Below are 24,680 nucleotides of genomic sequence, written 5' to 3' on the forward strand. Positions count from 1 at the left end.
GAATCACCCTCTCAGTTCTTTAAACTAGACCTCAGGAAAATATTGCCTATATATTAATATATTAGCACTGGCCACTGTTCCTAATAAGTAATATTTACAATTGTCCTCCACAAATTTTTAATCACTAACAATATTGACTTGTTTCCCCCATTTTTGCAAATGAATATCATTTTTAATACTTTTAGTCCTGTATTATATTTTAGGGTCAAATATAATGGGATAGACCATTTTCCAGGATATACATTCTTCTCTTCTAAAACATGTCTGGACAATATCACTAAATGGCTTAGTCTTTGCATTAATAATTGAGTAAAATCAGCAAGTTTCCCATCCTTTTTTGGTTAAGTCTGAGCGATACAATAATTGTACCATGCTTGGATTTTTAAGCTTTTCCCCATAGTCATGTTAAAGTTTATTTGCTGGCAAAGACCAAAATAATCTGTAATATCATAGTTATGTTTTTGTGAATGGGTGCAATGTTAATTCCTTCCCACCATGCCACCATTATTTATGCAAGTGAACTTTATTAAGAATCTTTGGAATTCATAAAACATTTTATTTTATACACAAACGTACAGTAGGTATCACCGCCCCTCGTAGAAATTAGCAGCATTATCAAAACCTAAAATCCACAAACTTTCTGAAAGACAAAGATTTCTGCTTAAACAACTGAGGCACAATCAACTGGGCAATTTACACTTAAGTAATTCCCATTTATCTCTGAAGGACGCGACAGATGGAAAACCTCCAACCAGATTGTGCTTTTGAATGTTTACATATAGCACTGACTTCCCCATATCATCACCAATTTATCTTCAGGTTGCAATGCGGTTTGTTTGGGTTTTTTTTTTTTTGGTATATCGGGGGTTTTTTGACAGCACTATATGAAACACATAAAAAGTGTAAATTATAAGCAACAATGAGGTGATCTCCCATCTCAGCTAGAAAACATGCACATTATTTTAGCATATAAGCCCAACATCCCCTTCATCAGAAACCTGTGAAAAGGTTTCTGATGAACCTTTGCATAACAGTTAAAAGAATGATTATATCCATTTAAAATATACATTCTTGGCCAATCATTGGATCACAATTCTTAAACAAATTAACATCTTTTATACCTTCAAGTTAAATATGAATATCCAGTGTAAATCTAAGCAAAACCTGACAATATCAAATGCCCTCAAGTCTTAAAAAGAATTAGTGAGTTTTCTTCATGGCCATTTTCACTTGCATTTCGTAAAAATATCATTAATTTGGACACTGAGTAGAAACCCTTTAAAATCATTTCAATCTGCTTTCAGGCACTATTCATGGAATATGCATAGCTATTGCTATATTCCAATAGCTTAATGCACTTTGTGATTCGCTAGATCCAAAGACAGAACATGAAAACACAGACATTATTCTTAACAAGACATGCCACTTCTTTTTTGACCACTACTTATTCACCCTTGGCATAGTTAAGAGACATACTTTATTTTAAACAAGATGATTCTTATTGCATTCTAATTACATCATAACAGTAAACATATTTTACAGAAGCTGCAGGATTTTAAATAGAAAATTGCCATTTTATTTATTTATTCGTGAGACATGAACATCAGAATTTGATCATGAGATTGGTAGATCATGGTTACCATTTGTTATAATATTATCATTATAAACAATAAGTAGCCTTAATTCCAAATTAAGACTCATTTTCATTCATTTCAGGGGAGTTATGCTTAGTGGCGATATTCAGCCGGTTCTATCCAGTTCGGGCGAACTGGTAGTGGTGGCGGCAGGAGGCTCCGCCCACCTGCCCAGACATCATCATGTCTTGTTTTCGACACTCTGCGCATGCGTGGATGGTCCCACACATGTGTGGAGGTGGTGCATGCGCTCACATTTGCAAACCAGTAGCGAAGGTAACTGAATACCACCCTTGGTTACGCTTTACATCAGAGGTTGGGAACCATGGCCCCTTTATGACTTGTGAACTTCAACTTCCAGAATTCCTGAGCCAGCATGGCTCAGGAATTCTGGGACTTCAAGTCCACAAACCAGAAAGGGACCATCGTTCCCCACCCCTGCTTTACACGGTACCAATTATTTTCACTATTTAACTTGCTGTCCAGAGATAGGAACTTCTAAAGATTTTTGCCAATCTATCAAGGATTTTCCAAAACCAGAAAATGAATAAGGAGAAGCTTAAAGTTTACTTGTCATGGTTATAACTAACTTACATATATTTATCCAGAGAGATTAGACAGGAGGATTGGCACTTCATCATTAGAAATTCATATGCAATTAATTTCCCACTGGAGAATTTGATATTTCATTATTCAAAAAATCTGTAATTGAATTATGTTTTAATGTTTTCTGGCAGGGCTAAAAAGTTTGACAATCAAACCATGAACGAGATGAAAAGTCAATCAGTATTTCTATCTGTTCATTAGAAGGGAACCAACAAACGACCACATTCTTTCTTGTATATATGCTAATTTTAGTTTCCTGATTACATTTCCTACTAAGAGATAATAATTATGGACAAAGGAAGGAATCAAAAGCCCATTCAAGAGAACCCGGTAGAGATGAGATGTAGGATTAAGGCTTTCACAAATAGCTTCAATGACAAGACATAATGGACCACTACAATGGCCGTAGCTGCATAGCAACATCCTTAATAATATGTGCTAATTTTAGCTGGAGTTGGGTTGCCATCTGACAAGGATTGTAGATCATTTTATAGCAGCTCTAGCAATGCTCAGAAATAATTGCATCCAGCCCAAACTGCCTTTGCAGCAAAGCTCATGGCAACACTGTTAATGTCACTGCCCCCTTTTGGTGCTTCAGGATAGCTACGGCTTGCTCATGAGTCACACCTTCCAGAGACTGTCCATTAACGGCTAAAATCTGATCACCACGCTTCAGTCTGCCATCATCTGCAGCTGCTCCCTGGAAAGAAAGAAAACAAAACAGACCGGAAACAATACACATCATCAGCCAAGCAATGTTTTGGGACTAAAATTGTAGATAACAAATTATAGTGAACATGGAGATGGCAGAGTAGCCTTAGGATGACTTTCTTCAACCGTTGGGGATATATTGGAATTACAGTTCCAACAAAATGCCTACTCAATGGGATTAATTTAGTGCTAGATCATGTGATACTAAACAGAAAGGCTAAAATGGAGGGTTTTGGGGAAAGCTTCTCCTCAGAGAAAACTTTCCCTTGTTATAGTCAAATTTATATCGTATAGCTAATTTAGCAATTTTGACATGATTATATCCCTCACAGAAAGTGATACATTGGCATGCATGGATCTAATCACCGAGGCTCACATATACATTGTGTACTGAAACTGGGAACAGATGGTGTAAACTACTCCACAATTCTTTTATTTAAAAAGTAACAAGAACCATCAACTGTGTGAACTCAAAATGCTGATGGTCAGCCTTTCACAGGCACATCCTTCCAAATAAATCTTCTATATGGAAATCAATACTTATTTTTCTGGAAGCTGAGTCATAGCCATTGGACTTCTTTTCTTGAAGAACGTTTCAAACCAAAAAAGAAAAGAAGTCCAGTTGCATTGACACAACTTCCAGACAACTCAAACTGGATGACTGAGAATCTTCATCGGCCATACTTATTTTTATTTTTATGGAATTAAATAAACCCCTGACATAACAGGTCAACATTTTTGGACTGCCCAGATTCTACTGTTATCCTTCTTTTTCTTTTCCAAGTATTTTTTTTTATTACGGACAGGACAATCACTTCTCTTATCCCACATCTCATAATTTCTGTCAAGACCCATCTCTATAGGAAAAGACCCTATTCCCATTTTTAATGTACATTGCATGCCATATCAAAAGTAAACATATTAATAAATGCACAATACTGTACATTATCCATTACTTGCAATAAAATAGTAAAAACATGTCCACCAGAAGGAAGAAGCAAGGAGATATTAAAAGGCTTTTCATTATGATCTTTGTATCATGTTAATTTATTTGCTTGTCTTTGGTTCATTTGGAATTTAAGGTATTTTAAATGAACTGTATTAAATTAACATGATTTGCCCCATTAATGTTCATTGCTCATTGTGTAAATTCATTCTGAGCACAGTGTTGGGGGCATAAAGCAATATAATCAACTACAAGATCTTTGGAATACAGAGTTACAATGGCACTGGAAAAAAAGTGAATTTCAACTGGTCCTCGCACTTATGACCGCCCACAGTCAACTGATCAAAATTTGGGCACTTGGCAGCCGGCATGTATTTACAATGGTTGCAATGTCCCAGGGTCATGTGATCGCCATCTGCAACCTTTCTAAATTGTTTCCAACAAGCAAAATCACTGGGGGAGGTGGATTCGCTTAAGAATCATGTGGTTCACTTAACAACTGCAGTTGATTCGCTTAACAACTGTGGCAGAAACTTTTGTAAAATTAGATGTGACTCACTTAATCACAGAAATTGATTGCTGAACAACAGAAATGGTGTAGTTTTCTTGTAAGATCAGACTAGGTCTCTGCCTGATTTTTCATGACATAAGTAAGTAGTCCCTATCCTGTTTTATTTGAATGTTTGACAGTTCTTTTAGTGATATTTGTTTTCTTCGTAATGCCTGTTAATTTATGTAACTTGTATATTTTAATGAGTTACAGTGTGTTATTTTGTTATACTGTTTTATTATTTTACTCTTCGTATTAAGAAAGGAAGATAGGAACGTTAATTTTTCAGTGTCCTATTGGACAAGCATGCCATTTGAGTCCAATTAAGAAAATCAATAAATCAACAAAAGTAAACTGATTAGGAATATGATATATAATTTATATATATGGTTTATAGTAAAATAATACGGGATATTTCATGCCTGAATAAATAACCTATGGAGTGTCAAGAGATTTCAGTGGTAAAGATTAACAGAATGGTCCAGAATGCGGCCGCATGGGGGATTATGGGAGTGACGGGGCGCTTCCATGTGACACCTCTCCTGCGCGAGCTGACTGGCTCCCGGTGGTCTTCCGGGTGCGCTTCAAGGTGTTGGTGACCACTTTTAAAGCGCTCCATGGCTTAGGGCCGGGGTATCTACGAGACCGCCTTCTGCCACAAATAGCCTCCCACCGGCCAGTACGCTCGCAGAGAGGGCCTCCTCAGGGTGCAGTCCGCCAGACAATGTCGGCTGGCGACCCCCAGGGGGAGAGCCTTCTTTGTGGCGGCACCCGCCCTCTGGAACGACCTCCCCCTAGAGATACGCACGATACCAAACCTCCGGACTTTTTGTCGGGCCCTGAAAACTCATTTATTTCACCTAGCCGGGTGATCCCATCCGTTTTGGTTTTAATTTGAAATTGGTTTTAATTGGGTTGTTTTAAATTGTGGGCCGAAATTATTTAATTACCTTTTAAACTGTTTTTTAAATTTTGTATGCTCTGTTTTATCTCGGCTGTTCACTGCCCTGAGTCCTGCGGGAGAAGGGCGGTATACAAATCAAATCAAATAAATAAATAAAAAATAAATAACAATGGTATTCCCACATGCTCCTGCTCCAGTTTGAACTAATTCGTTCTGAAATTGTTTCTTAAAATTTGCACAATACTTCCACACGTAGCATGGCCTTTTAAATGAAGTTTTTAATAGTGTGGAGAATGTGGCCAATATTTAGAACATAAACAGGCCCACCACTTTGTCCCAAAAGCTGATAATTGATTTAAGGATAATATTCATCTCAATTAAACTACTGAAAAAAAATTCAAGTTGTCCCAGTTTTCTACATATTATTGTAAAACATCTAAATTTTTCTCCATGTTCCTCATCAAAAGAGTGAGTCAAATTGAATATCAGTGCAAAGGCCATTACAAAGTAACATTTTGAAGTACCTTTGCAAAAATGGTTTTGACATATATTGGGAGGTCTCCTTGTGGGCTTCCGAAGCCTCCAACAATGCTAAAGCCCAATCCATCTGACCCTTTCTCCAACCCAATGATTTTAGGTTGAGGTACTCTGAAAAAGACAGCAAACATTCATTAATACATTAGTTACTTAATATGAGGAAAACAGCATCACTATAGCTGGCTCATTCCATCAGAGCAATGGCTGTCTTGCACTAGTTTTGTCTATTTTATTAATGGCTCTCAAGCTTAAGATCTTTTTTTTTTTTTAATCTCTGGGAACTCTTGATGGGAGATATTAAAGTCTGGAATACAAAGTATGAATTCCATAATTGATCCTCCCAGGAATTAGCTATGTGCTTGCAATAATGCTGACGAGTCCCTTCCACTCCCCAATGCTCCTCTGTCTTTATTTTCAGCGGCTGAAATAAGAAAATATAACATTTCCCATAACTGAAAACGCTACAGGTTACCGATCTCTGCAGCTATTAATACTATAAGAATTCATGAAACAAAGAATGCATAGCACTAAAACACTACAGTTCAGGAATACACACGTTTTCTAATTTGACTGAAACATTCGTTTGGTAAGAGTTTTGGCAGGAACCTTTAGCATAATTCACCTACTTCCTTTTTTCCTGGCCAGATGCCCTTCAGATCTATTGGGAGTACAAGGAAGTCTGGAGAAGACAGAGTTAGTTACGAGAGATGTGGAATTAGATCTAAGCAGGCCGGGTGGCAACATAGGTCAGGATTAATTCCATCGAAAGGATGATGTGATAGAATGTAGTCTGGATTCCCAGGAAGGAGGGTGTGCATTTCAGAGATGCAAAAGACAATTCAGTTCAGATAGTTTGTGTGAGAGAAAGAGAGTGAAAGAGAGCTACTTAATAATTCCCGGAGTATATGCTTTAGTGGGTGATGGTACTTTGCTTTAGTTTGCTCACCTATGGGTGAGTAACAGTGAAAAAAAATCTATTTGGGAGAATCACATCATGTATTTGATGGGGGGGTTTTGGAGCTTGACAGATGGCAAGCTGTATGGAGAAACATGCTCTGCACACAATCAAGTGGGGAGACAGCTCTGTTCTCAGTATTCCCTTCATTACTGTCTTTCTCTGTCTGTGATGGGCATAAATATTTCTGCTTGGTTCTATACAGACAGAATCATTCCACTCAGGATGCAGCAACACGCTAGTGCTCTGCCTTGAATGGAGTGGCTTCAGCCTTCTTACCCGACTTAATAATGGTGCATGCTATTTGGGAATTACTGCCACTAGACTAAACAACTTGAGTGACATGATAATATTTCCAGTAATAAATTCCTGCAACATAGATGTAGAGATAGGAATTTATGTTTATTTAACTATAAAGATGGTAACAAGGACGATCTCCATTGGCCTTGTGCCTAAATGAAGCAACAATAAGAAACCAGAGCTCAGCAAACTGCTGTTCCTAAAACTTTGACAGGCATCTGACTAGCAGGAAACTAAGAATTGGAACCATTTTCTTTTCTACACCAGGGTGTCCAATGTTGGCAAATTTAAGACCTGTGAACTTCAACTCCCAGAATTCTTCAGCCAACATTTCTGGCTAGGGAATTCTGGGAGTTCAAGTCCACAGGTCTTAAAGGCGCCAACATTGGACACCCCTATTCTAGACAAGAAAGCAAGCAAGAAAGTACTTGGCAAAAGATTCCCAAGTCTCTTGAAAAAAGATGTACCCTATTTTCCCGAAAATAAGACCCAACTGGAAAATAAGTCCTAGCATGATTTTTCAGGATGCTCATGCCTCCAAAATATGCCTCAGTTAAGATTGTCAGCCAGATGGGTGCATTTAGTACCATATTTCCCCCAAAATAAGATCTAATCAGAAAATAAGCCCTAATGCATCTTTTGGAGCAAAAATTAATATAAGACCCGGTCTTATTTTCAGGGAAACACGGTATTTCAAATGTATATATGCAAGAATTAATTCAATATATTACAGCAATATATGTCTGTGTGGTGTGATTCATGAATCCAAATGAGAAAGCATTCAACTTAATTTTTAAAAAGAAAAAGTTTGTAGAGCATTTATCAAGACAATTTTTGGGAAGATTCCATATTTAATTTCTCTAGCAGAAGATCATCTGGAATTGCAGTTGTCATAAATCATCTCAAGCGAAAACACAACCAGACAGAAGGATAATAAACATGACAACATGTCAGTGGGGGAAAACCCACCCAACCTCAGAAGAACAGCTTGTTCTTTTGATCAGTCAAAAGAATGAAAACAAAAATCTTCCAGCAGTCTGAAAAATCCATTGTAGTATATTTTGCACTATTGGAAACATTATCTGAAATTAGAAGCTTGAAAGCAGAAATATTTACATTAACTATCAGGAGAGAGGACCGTAAAAGGTTTCTACAAATCCTACAAAATGGATATGGGCGAGAGAAATTAGAAATATAGAAAGCATGCCTGATTCCAATTTATGAACTAATAGCCATGACTTGTTTTTGGACCACCATATATTCAGATGCACAGGGAGAATGATTGAGGGCTGCTTCTATGTCCAAACATCTGTCAAACTTAAGGAAAGCAAAATTACACAATTCATGTTCAATATAATTCTGCACTGGATAGAGTTTATACAGGTCTCGGCTCTGCGTAGAGTTTATATAGGACTTGAATCATATGAATAGTGGCCCACTATGCCATATACAAGGAAAAAGGCTCATCTTCAAAGTTGAGAATTTCAGCAGAAAGCTGAAATAATCTGGCAGTGTAGAAGATGCTAATGCAGACCTGCACATTTTACAGATTATGGGCAACATCTGGCCCTTAGGCTGTTCTTGTCCAGCCCGGGGCAGTGTTGGAGGGGACAGCATCAGTTGGGGTGGGGGGCAGATCAGCACTGACAGGTGGAGGGCTGACATTGATGGGAGCAGGGCAGAAGCCCTCCACAACAGTCCCAGTTTTTTATGTGGTCTTTTGGGAAAATTAATTGCTCACCCCTAATCTAATGTAATGCACAAAATCCAAAGGTTTCCATGTGTGCATGCAAAAAAAAAAAAAAAATCAACTATACATCTATCAGTCTATCTTTAGCATTTTCATTATTCACCATATATTCCCATCAATATGGCACAAGCTTTATTTTGAGCATGAATCTGTTCTTTTATCTATCATATTATCAACAAATGTGTGTACTTACTCTGGGTATTCAGAATGATGTTCGGTGGGTGGAGTAAAGTTAGTGCTGGAAGTCATATTCTCTATCTGGCTGGCAATGGCACTGATGTTGGTATCAGCCACTACCTACAGTGCAAGGGAAGAAGAAACAATTATCAACAAGGTGTGACTTATTACTGTTAGAAAAATACTAGCAATGGGCTATATTTGATGGACATATTAATGAATCAACGAGAAGTTAAAGCATTGACAATGTAGCCTGCTTAAGGCTCAAGTGAAAACTGACAGAATAATAAGTGAATCAAGAACGTATTTATTCAGTTATTCCTTTAAAGAAGTGATTCAGTCACCCAAATTGGACCTGGGGGAGCAAAGGTTCAGCCTATGGGTAACTCTTTTAAGCCTCATTGTTAAGTGTTAATCCACTTCTTGAAAGTTTTATCTTCAAATACAGGCAATATATCAATTTAACTCAACTTTCCAGTTAGAATGAAATCACTGCAAAACTGCTCATATTTCCTGGTTGTTTGTTTGCTTTTAATGGCAATAATATCTCTGGGTGTGCTTGTGTGTCATTGATAGAGAAAGCATACCAAAGTTTGAGAACTCAAAAAGCTTTTCCTTATCTCTTTACCAGGACTGCAAATAGCTAATTAAATTATCAGGGGGCATCCAAACAGCCAGGCTGGATCAAATATTGCCCAGAGCAGTGGTGGGTTTCAAATTTTTTTACTACCGGTTCTGTGGGTGTGGCTTGGTGGGTGTGGCATGGCTTGGTGGGCGTGGCAGGGGAAGGATACTGTAAAATCTCCATTCCCACCCCACTCCAGGAGAAGGTTACTGCAAAATCCCCATTTCCTCCCGATCAACTGGGACTTGGGAGGCAGAGAATAGATGGGGGGGCGGGCCAGTCAGAATTTTTACTACCGATTCTCCGAACTACTCAAAATTTCCGCTACCGATTCTTCAGAACTGGTCAGAACCTGCTGAAACCCACCTCTGCCCCAGAGATACTAATCTCTCCTTTGCAAAGAGCATTAACACAATTCTTTGTGGTCTTGCCCATGACATCCTGACAATCAGCATTTCCACAGCCCTATCTCCAGTCATCTGGCCTTTCCTACCCATTTTACCATGAGGTCATTTTGCTGGTAATAGAATTACTTAATGATGTGTCAGTGGTGAATATCAGATTTTAAAGCATGAATTCACTTCTGTGGTATGAATTCAACTTCAGGCAAAGGAAGAGCACAGTTATTTAAACACAACATACTATTCATATTTTTATGGACATATTTGGATATTGATACAGACAATGAGAATATGGCAAGCTGTGAAAACGACTAATATTTTTTTAAAAAATTAGCCATACATGTAATAAATTAAGGCTTTCATCTAGTTAATTTAAAATGTGTGATAGCAAAATCCATACTTTATTTCTCCTACTTAATTATTTTTTAAGTAAGAAACATATTGCAGGAACTAGGCATTATTTTAAAACTTGAACATCTGACAATCTGCTTCTCTAGAAGTGCTATTGTAACTGACGGTATATTTTTTTTATCTCATAAACCAATAAACTGAGTTTCCTGCATTGCTAAAATACTACTACCTGTGTACTATTTAAAAATAGGGTTGCCAGGTCTGCTTCCTGGCAAAAATAGCGGACAAGCGGGGGAGGGGGGTGTTAAGTAGTAAAAAGAAAATTAAAAAAAAATTTACAATTAAATTATATATTTTCTTACAAACATTTTAACACGTATTAAAATAATCACTTCAAAACTTTACTTAAAATTCAAAACATCAAATATATTATAATAATATGTAAAATATTAAATTACATTTTACTTTGCTGTCATGTGTATTTTTTATTTGACAGCGCAGCTTTGATCAATTCTTTGTGTTTAAGGAATAATTCTTTAATTTCAGTACAACGTTGAGAAATATTAAAAAATATACAAAGTTCACTTCGAACTGATGGTACAAGCAGTCGGTTACGTTTGTCAGTCCACAAATTTCCCATGACGCTGAAAATTCGTTCAACGTTTGCATTTGATACCGGAATTGATGCACAATAATGGAACAGTTTCAGTAAACTCGGAACTGGCTCTTTCTTGAAAAAGTATGTCCACTTATCAAGGGATGAATCGCCCTGCAGATGAACATAAACTTCTTCTAAGGCAGAAATTTCATCGAAGAGAGTGTTGGGTGGAAGTTCTTCTCACCATGGTGATAATAACCAGATGTTCGTCATTTCTTCTAAAGTTGGAGGATTATTGCGATCAGTTAGATTGAAACAACTTAGCGTCTCATATACTGAATCGATGAAATTATACCACTTTTCCAGGTACGCAATGGCTCTTTGATACACGTTGATGGCTTCTTTCTTGAACTTTTGCACGGCATTCTCAGGCAAATGTTTTTTACGTAAGGCAAATAAAACTTTCATTCCAAAAAACTGCTCATCGTATTTTTTTTGCAAAGAATCATGCAGCTTACACATGATAATGTGAAGATCACATGCAAGAATTTTCTTGCTTTCCAGCTTCAGTAGGGTGTCTTGCATTATTGACATGAAGAAGTGCGTGAAATATAAATACAATTCTGAAATTGTTGGTTCATCGTCCTTTGTGAGTTCATTTTCCTGATCCGAAATAAGGTTCCAGATAACCTTATGGCACTCATCAGATCCAAGAGAAATAAAATACGATTTTAGAGGTATCCAGTTTAAAAGAAGTCTTTCGACCACTTTAAACAAACTTAACCAACGTGTTGCAACATGGCGCAAAACTTCATGGAATTCTGACTTGCAAAACTTACGTACCATTTCATCATAAAGCTTTTGAATAAAAAAAATGTCCACTATTTTGTGAAAAAAAATAGTGAACATAATGTGAAAAAAGTGGACTGTCCGCTCAAATAGTGGACACCTGGCAACCCTAAATAAGTATTAGCAATTTGTATTAGTATTTGTCTAATAGTAGAATATGGCTCCATCCTTGGCTGTCAATGTTATTTTCACATTATTTTAAAGCAGCTAACTATATCATTCGACTTAACTGCACATTCCCGTGTCATCTGCTCCAAAGCAAAAGTTTATCTCGTCCCCAAAATCATTCAATTTTTTTCACTGGATTTTCACTGGATTTGATTCTTTCTTGATATGGTTCTAGCAGCACTTCAAATAGACTCCATAAATATCAATCAGGCACCACCTTCCATGCCGGGATGGACAACTTTACAATCTGTGGACTTCAATTCCCAGAATTCCTGAGTCAGCCATGCTGAAATTTACAGGTAGTAAAAGGACCATAGCTGCTTACCACTACTCTGTGCACTAAATGTGTCATGGGCAGAAACACAATATCTATTGACCTGATTCTCATTGCTCAAACTTCATATATGTTGATATGGCTTGGAATTCTGGGAATTAAAGTCCACACATCTTAAAATTGCTAAAATTGAAAAACACTGTGTTATAAATTGCTGCACCTCTGAATCAATTCACAAGATTTCTTCCATTTCTGTCGAAATTGATCTTTTGAAATAGAACAAGGAATAAGTCAGAAAACATTTCAGTGTGCTCTCCTTTTCAAAAAAAAAATTTTTTTAATTGGGATATTTAATTCCATCAAAATGTTACTCTCAAGGCTGGTTTATAATAATTTATAAAGCCTTAGTAAGGCCACAGCTGGAATACTGCATCCAGTTTTGGTCACATTACAAAAAAGATGTTGAGACTTTGAAAAAAGTGCAGAGAAGAACAACTAAAATATGAAACATATGAAGAACGGTTGCAGGATTTGGGTTTGGCTAGTCCAGAGAAAAGAAGGACTAGGGGAGACATGATAGCAGTATTCCAATATTTGAGCAGCTGCCATAAAGAGAAGGGGATCAACTTATTTTCCAAAGCACCAGAGGGCAGGACAAGAAACAATGGATGGAAACTGATCAAGGAGAGAAGCAACCTGGAATTAAGGAGAAATTTCCTAATAGTGAAGACAATTAACCAGTGGAACAGCTTGCAGTCAAAAGTTGTGGGTGCTTCATCACCGTTTTTAAGAAGAGACTAGACAGTCACTATTCTGAAATGGTATAGGGTCTCCTACTTAAGCAGTGGTTGGACTAGAAGACATCCAAACTCTACTCTGATTGACTGATTGTTTCTGAAAATGCTCTAGCAAAATTACTTGTTTTTAGAAGAGCATGGCCTTTTTATTTTATTTTTTTTAAATATGTTTTGTATTTCTGCAGATACTGTGTTTTTCCACACACACTAATATTTCCCTCTTACTTTTCTGTGATTCAGCAATTCTTGCCACCCGAGTTTGCTGACGGAAGAAATGATTTCAGCCTTTAAATATATTTTCCTATTTCAATCAACCTCTTTGCAGGTTATTGCACTTTGAGATAGGCACAGATTTATCAGTGATGTTTATTAATATTAAAAACTTTCAAGTTCCATTCAAAAAGTTGAATGTAAGTATTTTATCACCCTGAATTTAGCGTGTTGAAATTTTTTTTTTCCTGTGCAGGAACATTAATGCTTTAGACCATGCTGTATTTTAGAAAGGCTTTCTCATATAGGGACTTTTTCCAGATTGTTAGTTATTTAAATTCATTGCCATTTTCAGTTCATGCATTTTTCTCTTTATTTGTGTATTTTCAATTTCATTTATTTTTACATTGCTTATAAAATGTGGTCTAATCAAAACTAAGCAGCGTTCAATTCTCCCTCTATGTGGGGATAAAACAAAAGCAAAATATACACTATACAAAATATAGCCTGTACAATTACATATCCAAGACCCAGAGAATAAATTACAATCAGCCCATACACAATTACAGCAACTGCCATTGCTAAAGGCAAATGGGTTACCACTCAGTCTAAACACATGTGTATACAGATTAAATCGCAGGGCAAAAATGAAATGATGTAATTGCCTCAGGATTGGGCTATAACACTAATTTTAGAAATCCTCCAACATAAACTTCCAAGAGAATTTAGAACAATTAAAAAGGGGAGAGAGAAGGAAAAATGTTTTTTCTAAGAGGCGATTCCCACAATTGTTTAGACAGATTTATTTCAGTGGATAGAATTGGAAGCTGAATAAGTTTTTTTCTTTTAGTTTCTTTTTATATACCGTAACTTTCAGATTCAGATACACAAGTAGATCTCGACTTACAACCACAATTGAGCCCAAAATTTCCATTGCTAGGCAAGGCAAGTGTTAAGTGAATTTTGCCCCATTTTATGACCTTTATTTTTTTTTTTTTGCCACAGTTGATAAGCAAATCATTGCAGTTTTTAAGTGGATCATATGATTGGATATGATATGAGGGAAGCAAATTTGGCTTCCCTCATTGTCTTTTCTAGTCAGAAGCTGGCTGGAAACATTACAAATGGTCATCACATGACACCAGGACAGTGCAACTGTCATAAATACATGCCAGTTGCCAAGTGCCCAAATTTTGATCACGTGACCATGGGGATGCTGCAAATGTGAAAGTGTGAAAATTGGTCATAAACCACTGTTTTTTGTGTCGTCGTAACTTGGAATGGTCACTAAATAAATGATTAAGTACTACCTGTACTGTCCACCAGAATTGGATGTGATTACAGTTATAGTAAAAACCTAAGCAAAAATAAATGAAAAATCCAGAACTATAGAGATGACATAGCCAACTCTGTCAATATTTTACTACCTAATCTTAGAGAATAGCAGGGATCAAATCTTCAATTTGCATTCAGGATGTATCGACTTGCCAGATACAGATTCTGCATTTTTAGCTGGTTCCCAACAGATTTCTATAGATGAACTCTTTTTGACTCACCCAACTTTTGCTTTGAATATATTCAATATAAATGATTGTAAAATGTATTGGTATACGAGGTAATAGTTGTAAAAGCCCACTGATCTGTACTGGTAAAAAAATTAAGTACCTATCTTCCAAAATCTTGTATAAATTAATGGATATAAAATGCATAAGACTCATGGCAAGGTATATGATTCTTACAACCCAATGAGATATATTGGGATTGATGATAACGTATCTTGCTTTTAAGCAATTTGTATAGGTCAACTAATAAAATAACCACCTCGCAGTTTATAAACAGGAAGAGAGCACATTTTCATTTTTGCCTTCTCAAATTAAATTAAAATTGACCCTCCAGTTCAAGCACTGCACCTGAGTCGTATTATAAATCATCACAACTGTTTTAAAAAAGTCTTTTGTTTTGCTCTTTTTCCTCTGAAGTAGATGTTAACTGGATAGAAAGCCCCATCAAAGCTCCATAATAAAAGAGAAGAATCTGTTTTAAGTCAGGTAATTTTTTTGCCTGCAACAGGATTTAATTAGTTTATCGATATAAAGTACAGAAAGACAAAGAAAAAGGAAAATAAGGAAGGAAAAGGGGAAGAGAGAAAAGTGTAGGATAAAGGGGAGAAGAAAAAGAAAAACATTGACTTCCAAATCTTTTGGTGCAGTAGAATAAATTAGATACATAAAACCTCAACTTTTTTACTTTTATGTGACAACATATACAGTACTAGCCATTTCTCTAACAACAAACCTACTTAATCAGCAAAACCCAAAATCAAACCCATTTCATATTTTTCCACCTCAAGCACAAAGTCCAAAAGCAGTTGCCAAGTAGAAACAAAATTGTGTTCTTTTCTTTAATAAAAGCAGTCAATTTAGCCATTTCTGCTAAATCCATCAACTTTTGCAGTCATTCATTCATCCATTGTGGGAATCAGAGAGGAATCTCTTTTTTGTTTTAAAAGTGACGGAAGCTAAAAAGCAGAGATTATTTTTTTAAAATCATTTCCGTTTTTCCATTTTCTTTTGATTTCAAACCACCATGCCTATAAGTTATATGAGCAAGAATAAAATGAGTTTGAACATAATAGATTTTTCTTTCCTCCTGCATAATTGACATCAGTAAACACCCTGTGATGTCTAGTGCCGGACACACTCATGCCATTATTTAAAATTACCACTGAAATCACCGACACCATTGCACAGTTGTCTGTTCAATTTATCATTATACCTGCAGGATGATGGTCCCATAGGCATTCTTCAGCAGATTTACTACCTCAGCATGAGACAGACCATCCAAAGGCTGCCCATTAATACTGACAATCCTATCACCAACCTAAAAGAGAGAGGGAAAAACAGAACATAAATAGAAATATGGGTAGCATCACGGATACTGGAGTGATCGATCTGTTTTGCAAGTGTGGTGCTGCACAGTCGTGTTTCTTATTTATAAAAACACAATAGTCCAATTTATAAAAACCCACCAGAAGTATTTCCACATGAATTTGTCTCTAAAATTAATGTTATCTTCTAAGGCAGGGATCCCCAAACCTTGGTTCGGGTTCAGGTTAGCACCAGGCTGCAGCATGCCAGAATCCGGGCCAGACAAACAAGCAAAGCCCCATCCGCAGGATGCAGACAGAACACAAAACCACGCCCTCTCTCCACGGAACCAAAAGGCACCGGTTCTAAGCCAAGGAAGTTTTAGTGCTAGTAGTCCATATATGAGCCATCTTGCTCCAAATGGTTGAAATATAAATTTAATAAATAAATAAACAACTGGACATTAAAAAGATTTATTTTTAAGATACTGTAAAGCTGTTTCTCATGATTGTTACTCTGGATTTGTTATTTTATTAATAGCACTTTTTAAAAATTCTTTGATCTGTTTCTGTAATTTGTGAGCTGTTTTCAGAAACTGTTTTCTAATTCAAAGGGAAATGTGGTGCCGACGTTTTTGTATATATATATATGAAAAAAGAACTCTTGCTCCAATTTCACAATCTAGGCTCAAAGAGAAATCATTGTAAAAGGAAGAAGAGATTACTGTTAGTATGTGAAACACTATTTTTTCCCTACAGGTACTTGGTGAAGTGAAGATGTTAGTCATAACTGCTATTCTCTTCCCTGCAAGTCATCCAGTATCTTCTAAAATTGAAAAAAAAAAAGAAAAAGAAAATAAAGTTCCTGTTTTTCTATGTTGTGAAATAGGAAACTACATGAGATGAGTTCACGGTCTTGATTGCAGACATTGTACTACTGAAATGCAATTTTCCACAATTGCTGTTATTCACAGCAGTGGACAAAAATGACGTTCTTTAGCTGCAAAATGAATGAAGCACCTTCCAAAGGTGAAAAAAGAAACAATTTTTGGAGGTAATAAAAACAGCAACAGCAGCAAGAAAATAGAGCTAGTTTTTATGCATGTATCAGTCATTCTTTCACTTACTCGTAGTTTATGTGTGCGTGCTGCCACTCCATTGGCTTGAATCATAGCAATGAAGATCGGAATATCTGCCAAGGGACTTCCCTTGCCACCCGCAATACTGATACCAAGAGCATCGTTCAAGCCCTTAACAGAGAAAGCACGGTGATAAGAATTACTTATTCTGCCCAAGTTTCAAATATATAATCTGTGGATCTGGACATGGAATGCAATTAAGGAACGACACAATCTGATTTTCCATGCCTTGTTCAAAAATTCCATGTCCATCAAATTTTCAAATTGTTTTAGTGACATTATTAAGCACATACAAAGGAAGCGTTGGGGTTTTTTTGCATTCATTGAAAACACTTTTGCATTCATTTGCAAAACTGTGAGATTTAAACGACATAATACTAAAATCTTTAAAATCTATACATGAGACTCCTATATTCCCTAGTGGAAAGATGAGATACCATGGTCAAGTTAATTCCATAATTTCTTTTATTTATTTGCTTAGAATTGCAAATCGATTTGACCACTATAAATCCATTAATTGTTTACACACTGGACAAAATAAAATAGTTTTGCTCTTTCTCGCTAAATATATTAAATAAGAAGAAATTACTGACCCTTGTTATTTCCACAGTTCTTGGGTTTATGTCTGCTCCAACTGACAAAAAAAATAAATATATAGAATAATTAAAGACTAAAGGTATCATAATATTATGTTCTCTACTTATTACTTCAAAATGATCACAAATATTGTGCTCCTTTCCCCAAACTGAAGGTTTCAAGATGTACTATAATTGGTCTACAATGGTGATGGCTAACCTTTTCCGGACCGAGTGCCCAAAGCGTGCACCCGCCCCCACATGTACCTTGTCCCCTATGCATGTGCGTGCAGCCCCCATGCATGCAGCCCACCCCACGCATGCATGCACGCACATCCCTGCATGCCCCCCGTCCCCGCGCATGTGCAGTAAAGACCTGAAGACCAAGTGGCCAGCAGAAAGTGCGCATGCATGCATGGCACAGCTGAATTGGGGCAATGGCTGGTGTGCCCACAGAGAGGGTGCTGCATGCCACCTTACTATCACAGATCTACAACTTCCTGAATTCATAGTCAATATAGCCAATAGTTTGAGAGCCAGTTTGGTCTAGTGACTGAGGTACCAGGCTAGAAAGCCAGAGACTATGAGTTCAAGTCCCACCTTAGACATGAAAGCCACATGGGTGACCTCTGGCTGGTCACTCTTTTCTTAGCGCACCTCATAGGGTTGTTGTATGTAAAATAGGAGGAAGGAGGATATGTTCACCGCCTTGAGTTATTTGTAAAAATAATAAAGGCTGAATATAGGCAGACAGACAGCAAAGGGGGCTGAACATTTTTTAACTTCTGAGAATCAAGGTAATTGATTATCTGCACTATAAGAGGGAGAGAATTTGCAAGATTCTGTTATTATAGCCAATCTCAATAAGTGCAGTTGTTTTAGGAGCAAACTCAAGAGCAGAATATCCATTATAATTCACAGATATGTTAATTGTCCTCTCCCATACCTGAATTTCTCTGAGAAGGATCGGCAGATGATCTCTTAGTGCTGACTAAATTCTGTAAAGTGGAGATAACCGGACCAAATGTAGGATGAAAGTGGCTATGGACATTATGTTGGCTTATCTGAAAATCCAAGAACAACAAATAAGGCTCAAGCTAGAATTGTTCCACATATAATCCACACCAGCTGTTTACAGTTTCTCTCATTGGTTTATAGCATCTATCATTAAAGGTAAAGGTAAAGGTTTCCCTCGCACATATGTATTAGTCATTCCCAACTCTAGGGGGTGGTGCTCATCTCTGTTTCAAAGCCAAAGAGCCAGCGCTGTCCAAAGACATCTCCATGGTCATGTGGCCGGCATGACTAAACACCAAAGGCTCACAGAATGCTGTTACCTTCCCACCAAAGGTGGTCCCTATTTTTCTGCTTGCATTTTTACGTGCTTTCGAACTGCTAGGTTGGCAGAAGCTGGGACAAGTAACAGGAGCTCACCCCATTACGCACTAGGCACTAGGGATTCTAACCGCTGAACTGCCGACCTTTCGATCGACAAGCTCAGCATCTTAGCCACTGAGCCACTGGGTCCCTATTATTAGATCTGTTCATTAAACCATGGACGATGCTTATGTTAGCCAAGATGCTATTAAAAATTTCTAAATCACTACTAACATATTCACTATTAACATATTCACACCCCAGAATTTAAAATTGATTTTTCAAAAAAATGTATAGAAACATGCATGGACCAAATTCTAATTTGGCTTTTTAGATGAGGGAAGACATATTGTGCCAACATGATGAAGGGTCACAGAGTCTGGCAATTGAGGCTAACAAAGTTGGAATTTATTTATTGCACTTCTAACTTTCTTTAGACTTTTTATTCTATCATATCTGGAGCCCAGCTGCTAAGAGGCAGGAACAAAACTCTACCACTCTCTTAATGAAATAGATTTTCAAGGTGCAGAACACTAATCAAATGTCTGGAACAATGTTCCTCTGTATGTCGAGGGAATTCATTAGCAGTAGCATTCTGTATGCTGGAAAAAGAGTAGCAAAGTGAAGTAGTAATACCTGGATTGGACTTGTTTAGTTTAGTTTATGTAAGGCAAAAATAAATGGTGCATCCAAAGTTTGGAAATTGGGCACAGATTGGGGAATGATCCTAAACTGAAATAAGAACATATGAGAAATGATATTGATAAATATCGGTATGCCTTCTTGGAAGAATGCACAGTAGTTTGTTGGATAACTTTCTAAAATAAGAACATAACATCCTGTGTTTCATTATTATCAGTATAAGAAGGTTCATTTTAATTGTATCTTATGTCCTTCACTGCATGTAAAATGGATGGCATGAGATGACTATTGTGGCTGCAAGCAGCTAGTGAAAATAATACTGCTCCCATGACCTTTCTATAATGAATGGTTTCATGAAAAATCAAATACATGCATAACTATACAGAAATTATGAAAAATAAATTTCTAAAACAGGATTTTTCTGCCAGTTAAAACATGGGAATTGTCCCAACTATTAAGGTGGCCTTTAGATCATTAAAAATGATAGATATAAACAGATTTTTTTGAATTAAGGTTATATTTAGATTCTAATAATTTTATTCCAATGATCAAACCAGACAAGACAAACTATTTACAGATACATTTTGAGATTTATTACTTTATCATTCTTTTTAATGCATTGCCATCTGCTACAAACCTGACTGTTTTGAGATGTCTTCCTTGAGGATAACGAAGATCCCGCTCTCAGCCGTCCAATCTCTAGTTGTACAAGTCCTTGGGCACACTTCAATATACAAAATACAAGATAACGGTATTCATTTTTATGGCTGTCCCTCCAAAAATTATACCTTTAAATCAGTGGTGGGATTCAAGTAATTTAACAACCGGTTCTCTGCATTAATGATTTCTTCCAACAACCAGTTTGCTAAACTGCCCAGAAAGTTAACACCCGGTTCTCCTGAAGTGGTGTGAACTGGCTGAATCCCACCACTGCTTTAAATAAACCAGGACCATTTAAAATGTCCTAGTCTTCAGAAGACCTGGCAACATCCATTTCCCAACTTGCTCTTTTTCTCCATGTTATCCATAATAAACTCTATTAAAAGACCATATTTTAGCTGTAAATATATATATAATAATAATCAATAGAGTATACTAATTGAAAGTATACAATTGAAAGTTATTTTTACCTGCATACATTGAGCTAAATTGTGGTTTGTTTAATTAGTGAATGATCCATATTGGCCCAATTCTGTAAACAAGCTATATTATGACTTAGTGGGATCTGCAACTGATCTTGTCTTTTTTTTAAAAAAAAAAATGTTTTTTTTTATGAGGAATAACCAGAGAATTAAGTTTTTAAAGAAGGCAGCGCTTATATGCTGAAGTAGTATTACCTCTTAGTAGGATTACATAAAATACATTAGTAGGATTATATAAAATACATTTTATATAGATATATATCTTTTTTTCTAAATACTTGACTGATAAATGTGGTTTATTTCCATTTAACTACAGTTAAAATTAAATAGAGTGGATGATTAAACATAAAAGCTATATATATAAATTGTAGCACACAAACTTGAAGCTCTCATCATGCTTGTTTTGATAAGACTGAACTGTGTTTGAACACTTTGGCTGAATTTAGTATTTCCGAAGGATGTTACATATTACATAGACTCAGCTGCATACTCACTTTAAGAATGGTGGCTACCACCTCTTGAGAAGCATGTCTGACATCCTCACCGTTGACAGATAATATCTGATCTCCTTGAATTAGTCGTCCATCAAGATCAGCGGCTCCTCCTTTGACGATGTCAGAGATAAATACGCCACTTCCATTTCTAACAATATAGGCAACATATGTACTGTATTATTAAACAACTAAACTATACATGCTATTTCTCTGCAATTATACGTTGTTAATTATATCCAGCCCAAAACCAGGACTGCTGTTCTTACTTTTCTAAAGACAATAATATAGCTAACGGCAATTTTCATTGATGGCCTCCTCAATCAGAAAGGTCACATTCTGTCACTTAGGCCAATTTATTGTGGTATGGCAAATTGTTCTGCTATACGGCTAAATTGTTATCATCAATACATTTTCAGATAAGAAGCAATCTCTAGCCATTTACTTTTGCACACAGAATCACAATGCCACTATACAAAACACTCTACAAAACAATATAATGGAAAACATCATATCTTCTACTGAACAGTTCATTTTAAGTCTACTGCCCCTGTACTGGTAAAATGCTAGTATAACTGCTAGCATAGCACTTATAATAATTTCAGCACATTATGTAAATTTTATAAATATAACATAGCAGTAAGTGCCATTATGACATTTTTGGCATCGCATGGCAAAAGCGGGGAGAGCATGGTGGGGTCACACGCATGCGTGCCCACATCCATAATTCTTTGCGCCCTGCCCCCCCATTTTTGGCACATGATGGCACGGTGGGCCCGGTAGGCTCGTTCTTTGCTCTCCCCAGGCTCCAGAGCCTTTCTAGGAGCCTGGGGAGGGCAAAAACAGCCTTCCCCACCCCCTCCAGAGGCCCTCCGGACGCCGGAAACAGTCTGTTTCCTGACTTCTGATGGGCACCAAAGGCCTGAAAATCAGCTGGCTGGCGCCTGCATGCATACCAGAGCTGAGCTCGCGTGCCCACCGATATGGCTCCACATGCCACCTGTGGCGCCCGTGCCATAGGTTCGCCATCACGGCACTATGACATTGGTATGCCCTCTTTGTTTCTACTGCAAGAAACATCTAAAATTAATTATGGTCAACTATATATTCCTTAAGAGACGCGGTAGCTCAGTGGCTAAGACACTGAACTTGTCCATCGAAAGGTTGGCAGTTCAGTGGTTCGAATCCCTAGTGCCACATAACAGGGTGAGCTCCCATTACTTGTCCCAGCTTCTGCCAACCTAGCAGTTCGAAAGCACGTAAAAAATGCAAGTAGAAAAATAGGGACCACCTTTGGTAGGAAAGTAACAGCATTCCATGCACTTTGGGCGTTTAGTCATGCCGGCCACATGATCACGGAGACATCTTCGGAAAGCACTGGCTCTTCGACTTTGAAACGGAGATGAGCACGGCCCGCTAGAGTCAGAAACAACTAGCACATATGTGCAAGGGGAACCTTTACCTTATATATTCCTTACCTTTTCCCTACAATGCTAAGTCCCAATCCTCTGCCCATTTTCCGTTGTAGGTCTACAAGGAAAATCTCCAAATTTTCTTCATCTTTATAATGAGCTTCATCTCTATAGACAACAAGCTGTACTTTTGGAGGTGTTTGCCTCAAGGCAGTGATAGCATCTTCATGGCTGGCATTTCTCAAGTCTATGCCATTAACCTAAAATAAAATAAAGCTTTCTGTTGGACGTACAGTTTACTTACTGGATTTTAATTAGTTTGATAACAATGGTGCATTATATTAGAGGAAAATTAGCATAAGCTGCCCAGAGTTGCCTTGTGACAAAGATAGCCGGCAAATAAATTTAACAAATAAATGAACAAGCACATAAATAAATAATTTTTTCTTAGGACTTCCCAATTTTACATTTTTGGAAAATTGCTTCTGCCATTCCAGCATCTCTATCCCAGGTTAGAGTTAAGGCTTACACAGACTCCGTGCAGAACACCAGAAATTCTGCCAATTCACTTGAAAGATAAAATCATGGCTAAACATTTCAAGAAGACAGTTTTCATCTCAACCCATTTGATCCAGGAAGTTTATTCACTTTGGACTCCAAAGTCTGATTGATCTTAGTGAGAACAAGTTAGGAGTGAAAAGATGAATTTTCCTTATTTTGATTAACTACAGTGACAATTAAAGTTCAGAATGACTAAACTAATATACAGATTATAGTTAACCATAGTTTAGAAACGAGAAGGTCCCCAGGTTATTTTTTTTTAAAGATTCTACTATGGTTGAGTATTCCAGTTGAACCAGCACTTATTCATAAATATTGTTTTGTATAATTTACTAAAATAAATCATAGCTTCCCTCTGCTTATATTATATAAAACCTCTTATTACTTATGCTTCTTAAATAATTGAGTAAGAATATATGCATTCTTAACTTCTGATAACATTATCTGAAAATGTAGATTTCCCAAAATCCTTAGAGCAAAGCATCTTGATGAAAAAGCAAGTACTGTATGTTTTCTGAAGGAGTAACACTGAAATTCTACTGTAAAGTCTACTAATTTCAGTAAGATTTATTCATGGGTAAATATTGGTTTCTGACTCTACTGTTTTGTATGCATAATAAAGATCTACCTGTTTTTTTTTTGAAAAAAATCACAATTCTATCCTTGGAAAGCAAAATAATATTTTTCTATATTCCAATAGATGGCACACCATACCACAGCAAAGCTTTAAATTGGCCTTAAAACAAATATTAATATTAAATTGCAAAGCGAGCCAAAACACTGTTTCATTATCACCATGGCCAAGTAAAAATATCTTTCAGTTTTAACTACAACTACTGCAACTTGAAACATGTACCCTAATGTAATTTCTGGAACAGATCTGCTATTATACTATATTCATCTCTGACAAAGCAATTTTCACATGTAAGGACCTTTTATTTAAAGCCCTCCCTCAACGTCTACATTACATTACTAGATTAATGTAATTGTCTTGCAAAACATTGCCTTCAAGCTTGAAGCAGTAGTACATAGGCGACAGCTATTTTGGTGTAGTAATTAACAAAAGTGAGCTGAAAACCAGGAGAAAATTAGTTGTGGCCCTTTCTTAGACACAATACTGGCTGGCTGCCTT

At 36.8% G+C, this 24,680-nt stretch overlaps 1 protein-coding gene across 1 annotated transcript in view; it reads right to left on the reverse strand.

Moving 5' to 3' along the window:
• Positions 1-1,381: 1,381 nt before the first annotated feature.
• Positions 1,382-24,680, reverse strand: part of PATJ (PATJ crumbs cell polarity complex component) — a 149,227-nt gene continuing 125,928 nt past the window's right edge. The window contains exons 34-43 of the mRNA XM_070941288.1: positions 23,054-23,247; positions 21,579-21,726; positions 20,580-20,666; positions 18,870-18,987; positions 17,942-17,982; positions 17,337-17,459; positions 16,119-16,223; positions 9,087-9,190; positions 5,876-5,999; positions 1,382-2,940 (exon numbers count right to left, since the gene is read on the reverse strand). Of these exons, the coding sequence (XP_070797389.1) occupies positions 2,794-2,940; positions 5,876-5,999; positions 9,087-9,190; positions 16,119-16,223; positions 17,337-17,459; positions 17,942-17,982; positions 18,870-18,987; positions 20,580-20,666; positions 21,579-21,726; positions 23,054-23,247 (1,191 nt within the window). The 3' untranslated portion in view covers positions 1,382-2,793. The remainder of the gene's footprint in view (positions 2,941-5,875; positions 6,000-9,086; positions 9,191-16,118; positions 16,224-17,336; positions 17,460-17,941; positions 17,983-18,869; positions 18,988-20,579; positions 20,667-21,578; positions 21,727-23,053; positions 23,248-24,680) is intronic.

Source organism: Pituophis catenifer, unplaced genomic scaffold, assembly GCF_029215685.1.
Source record: "Pituophis catenifer annectens isolate HBS135680 unplaced genomic scaffold, rPitCat1.0.hap2 SCAF_3, whole genome shotgun sequence".
NCBI classification, from domain to species: Eukaryota; Metazoa; Chordata; class Lepidosauria; order Squamata; family Colubridae; genus Pituophis; species Pituophis catenifer.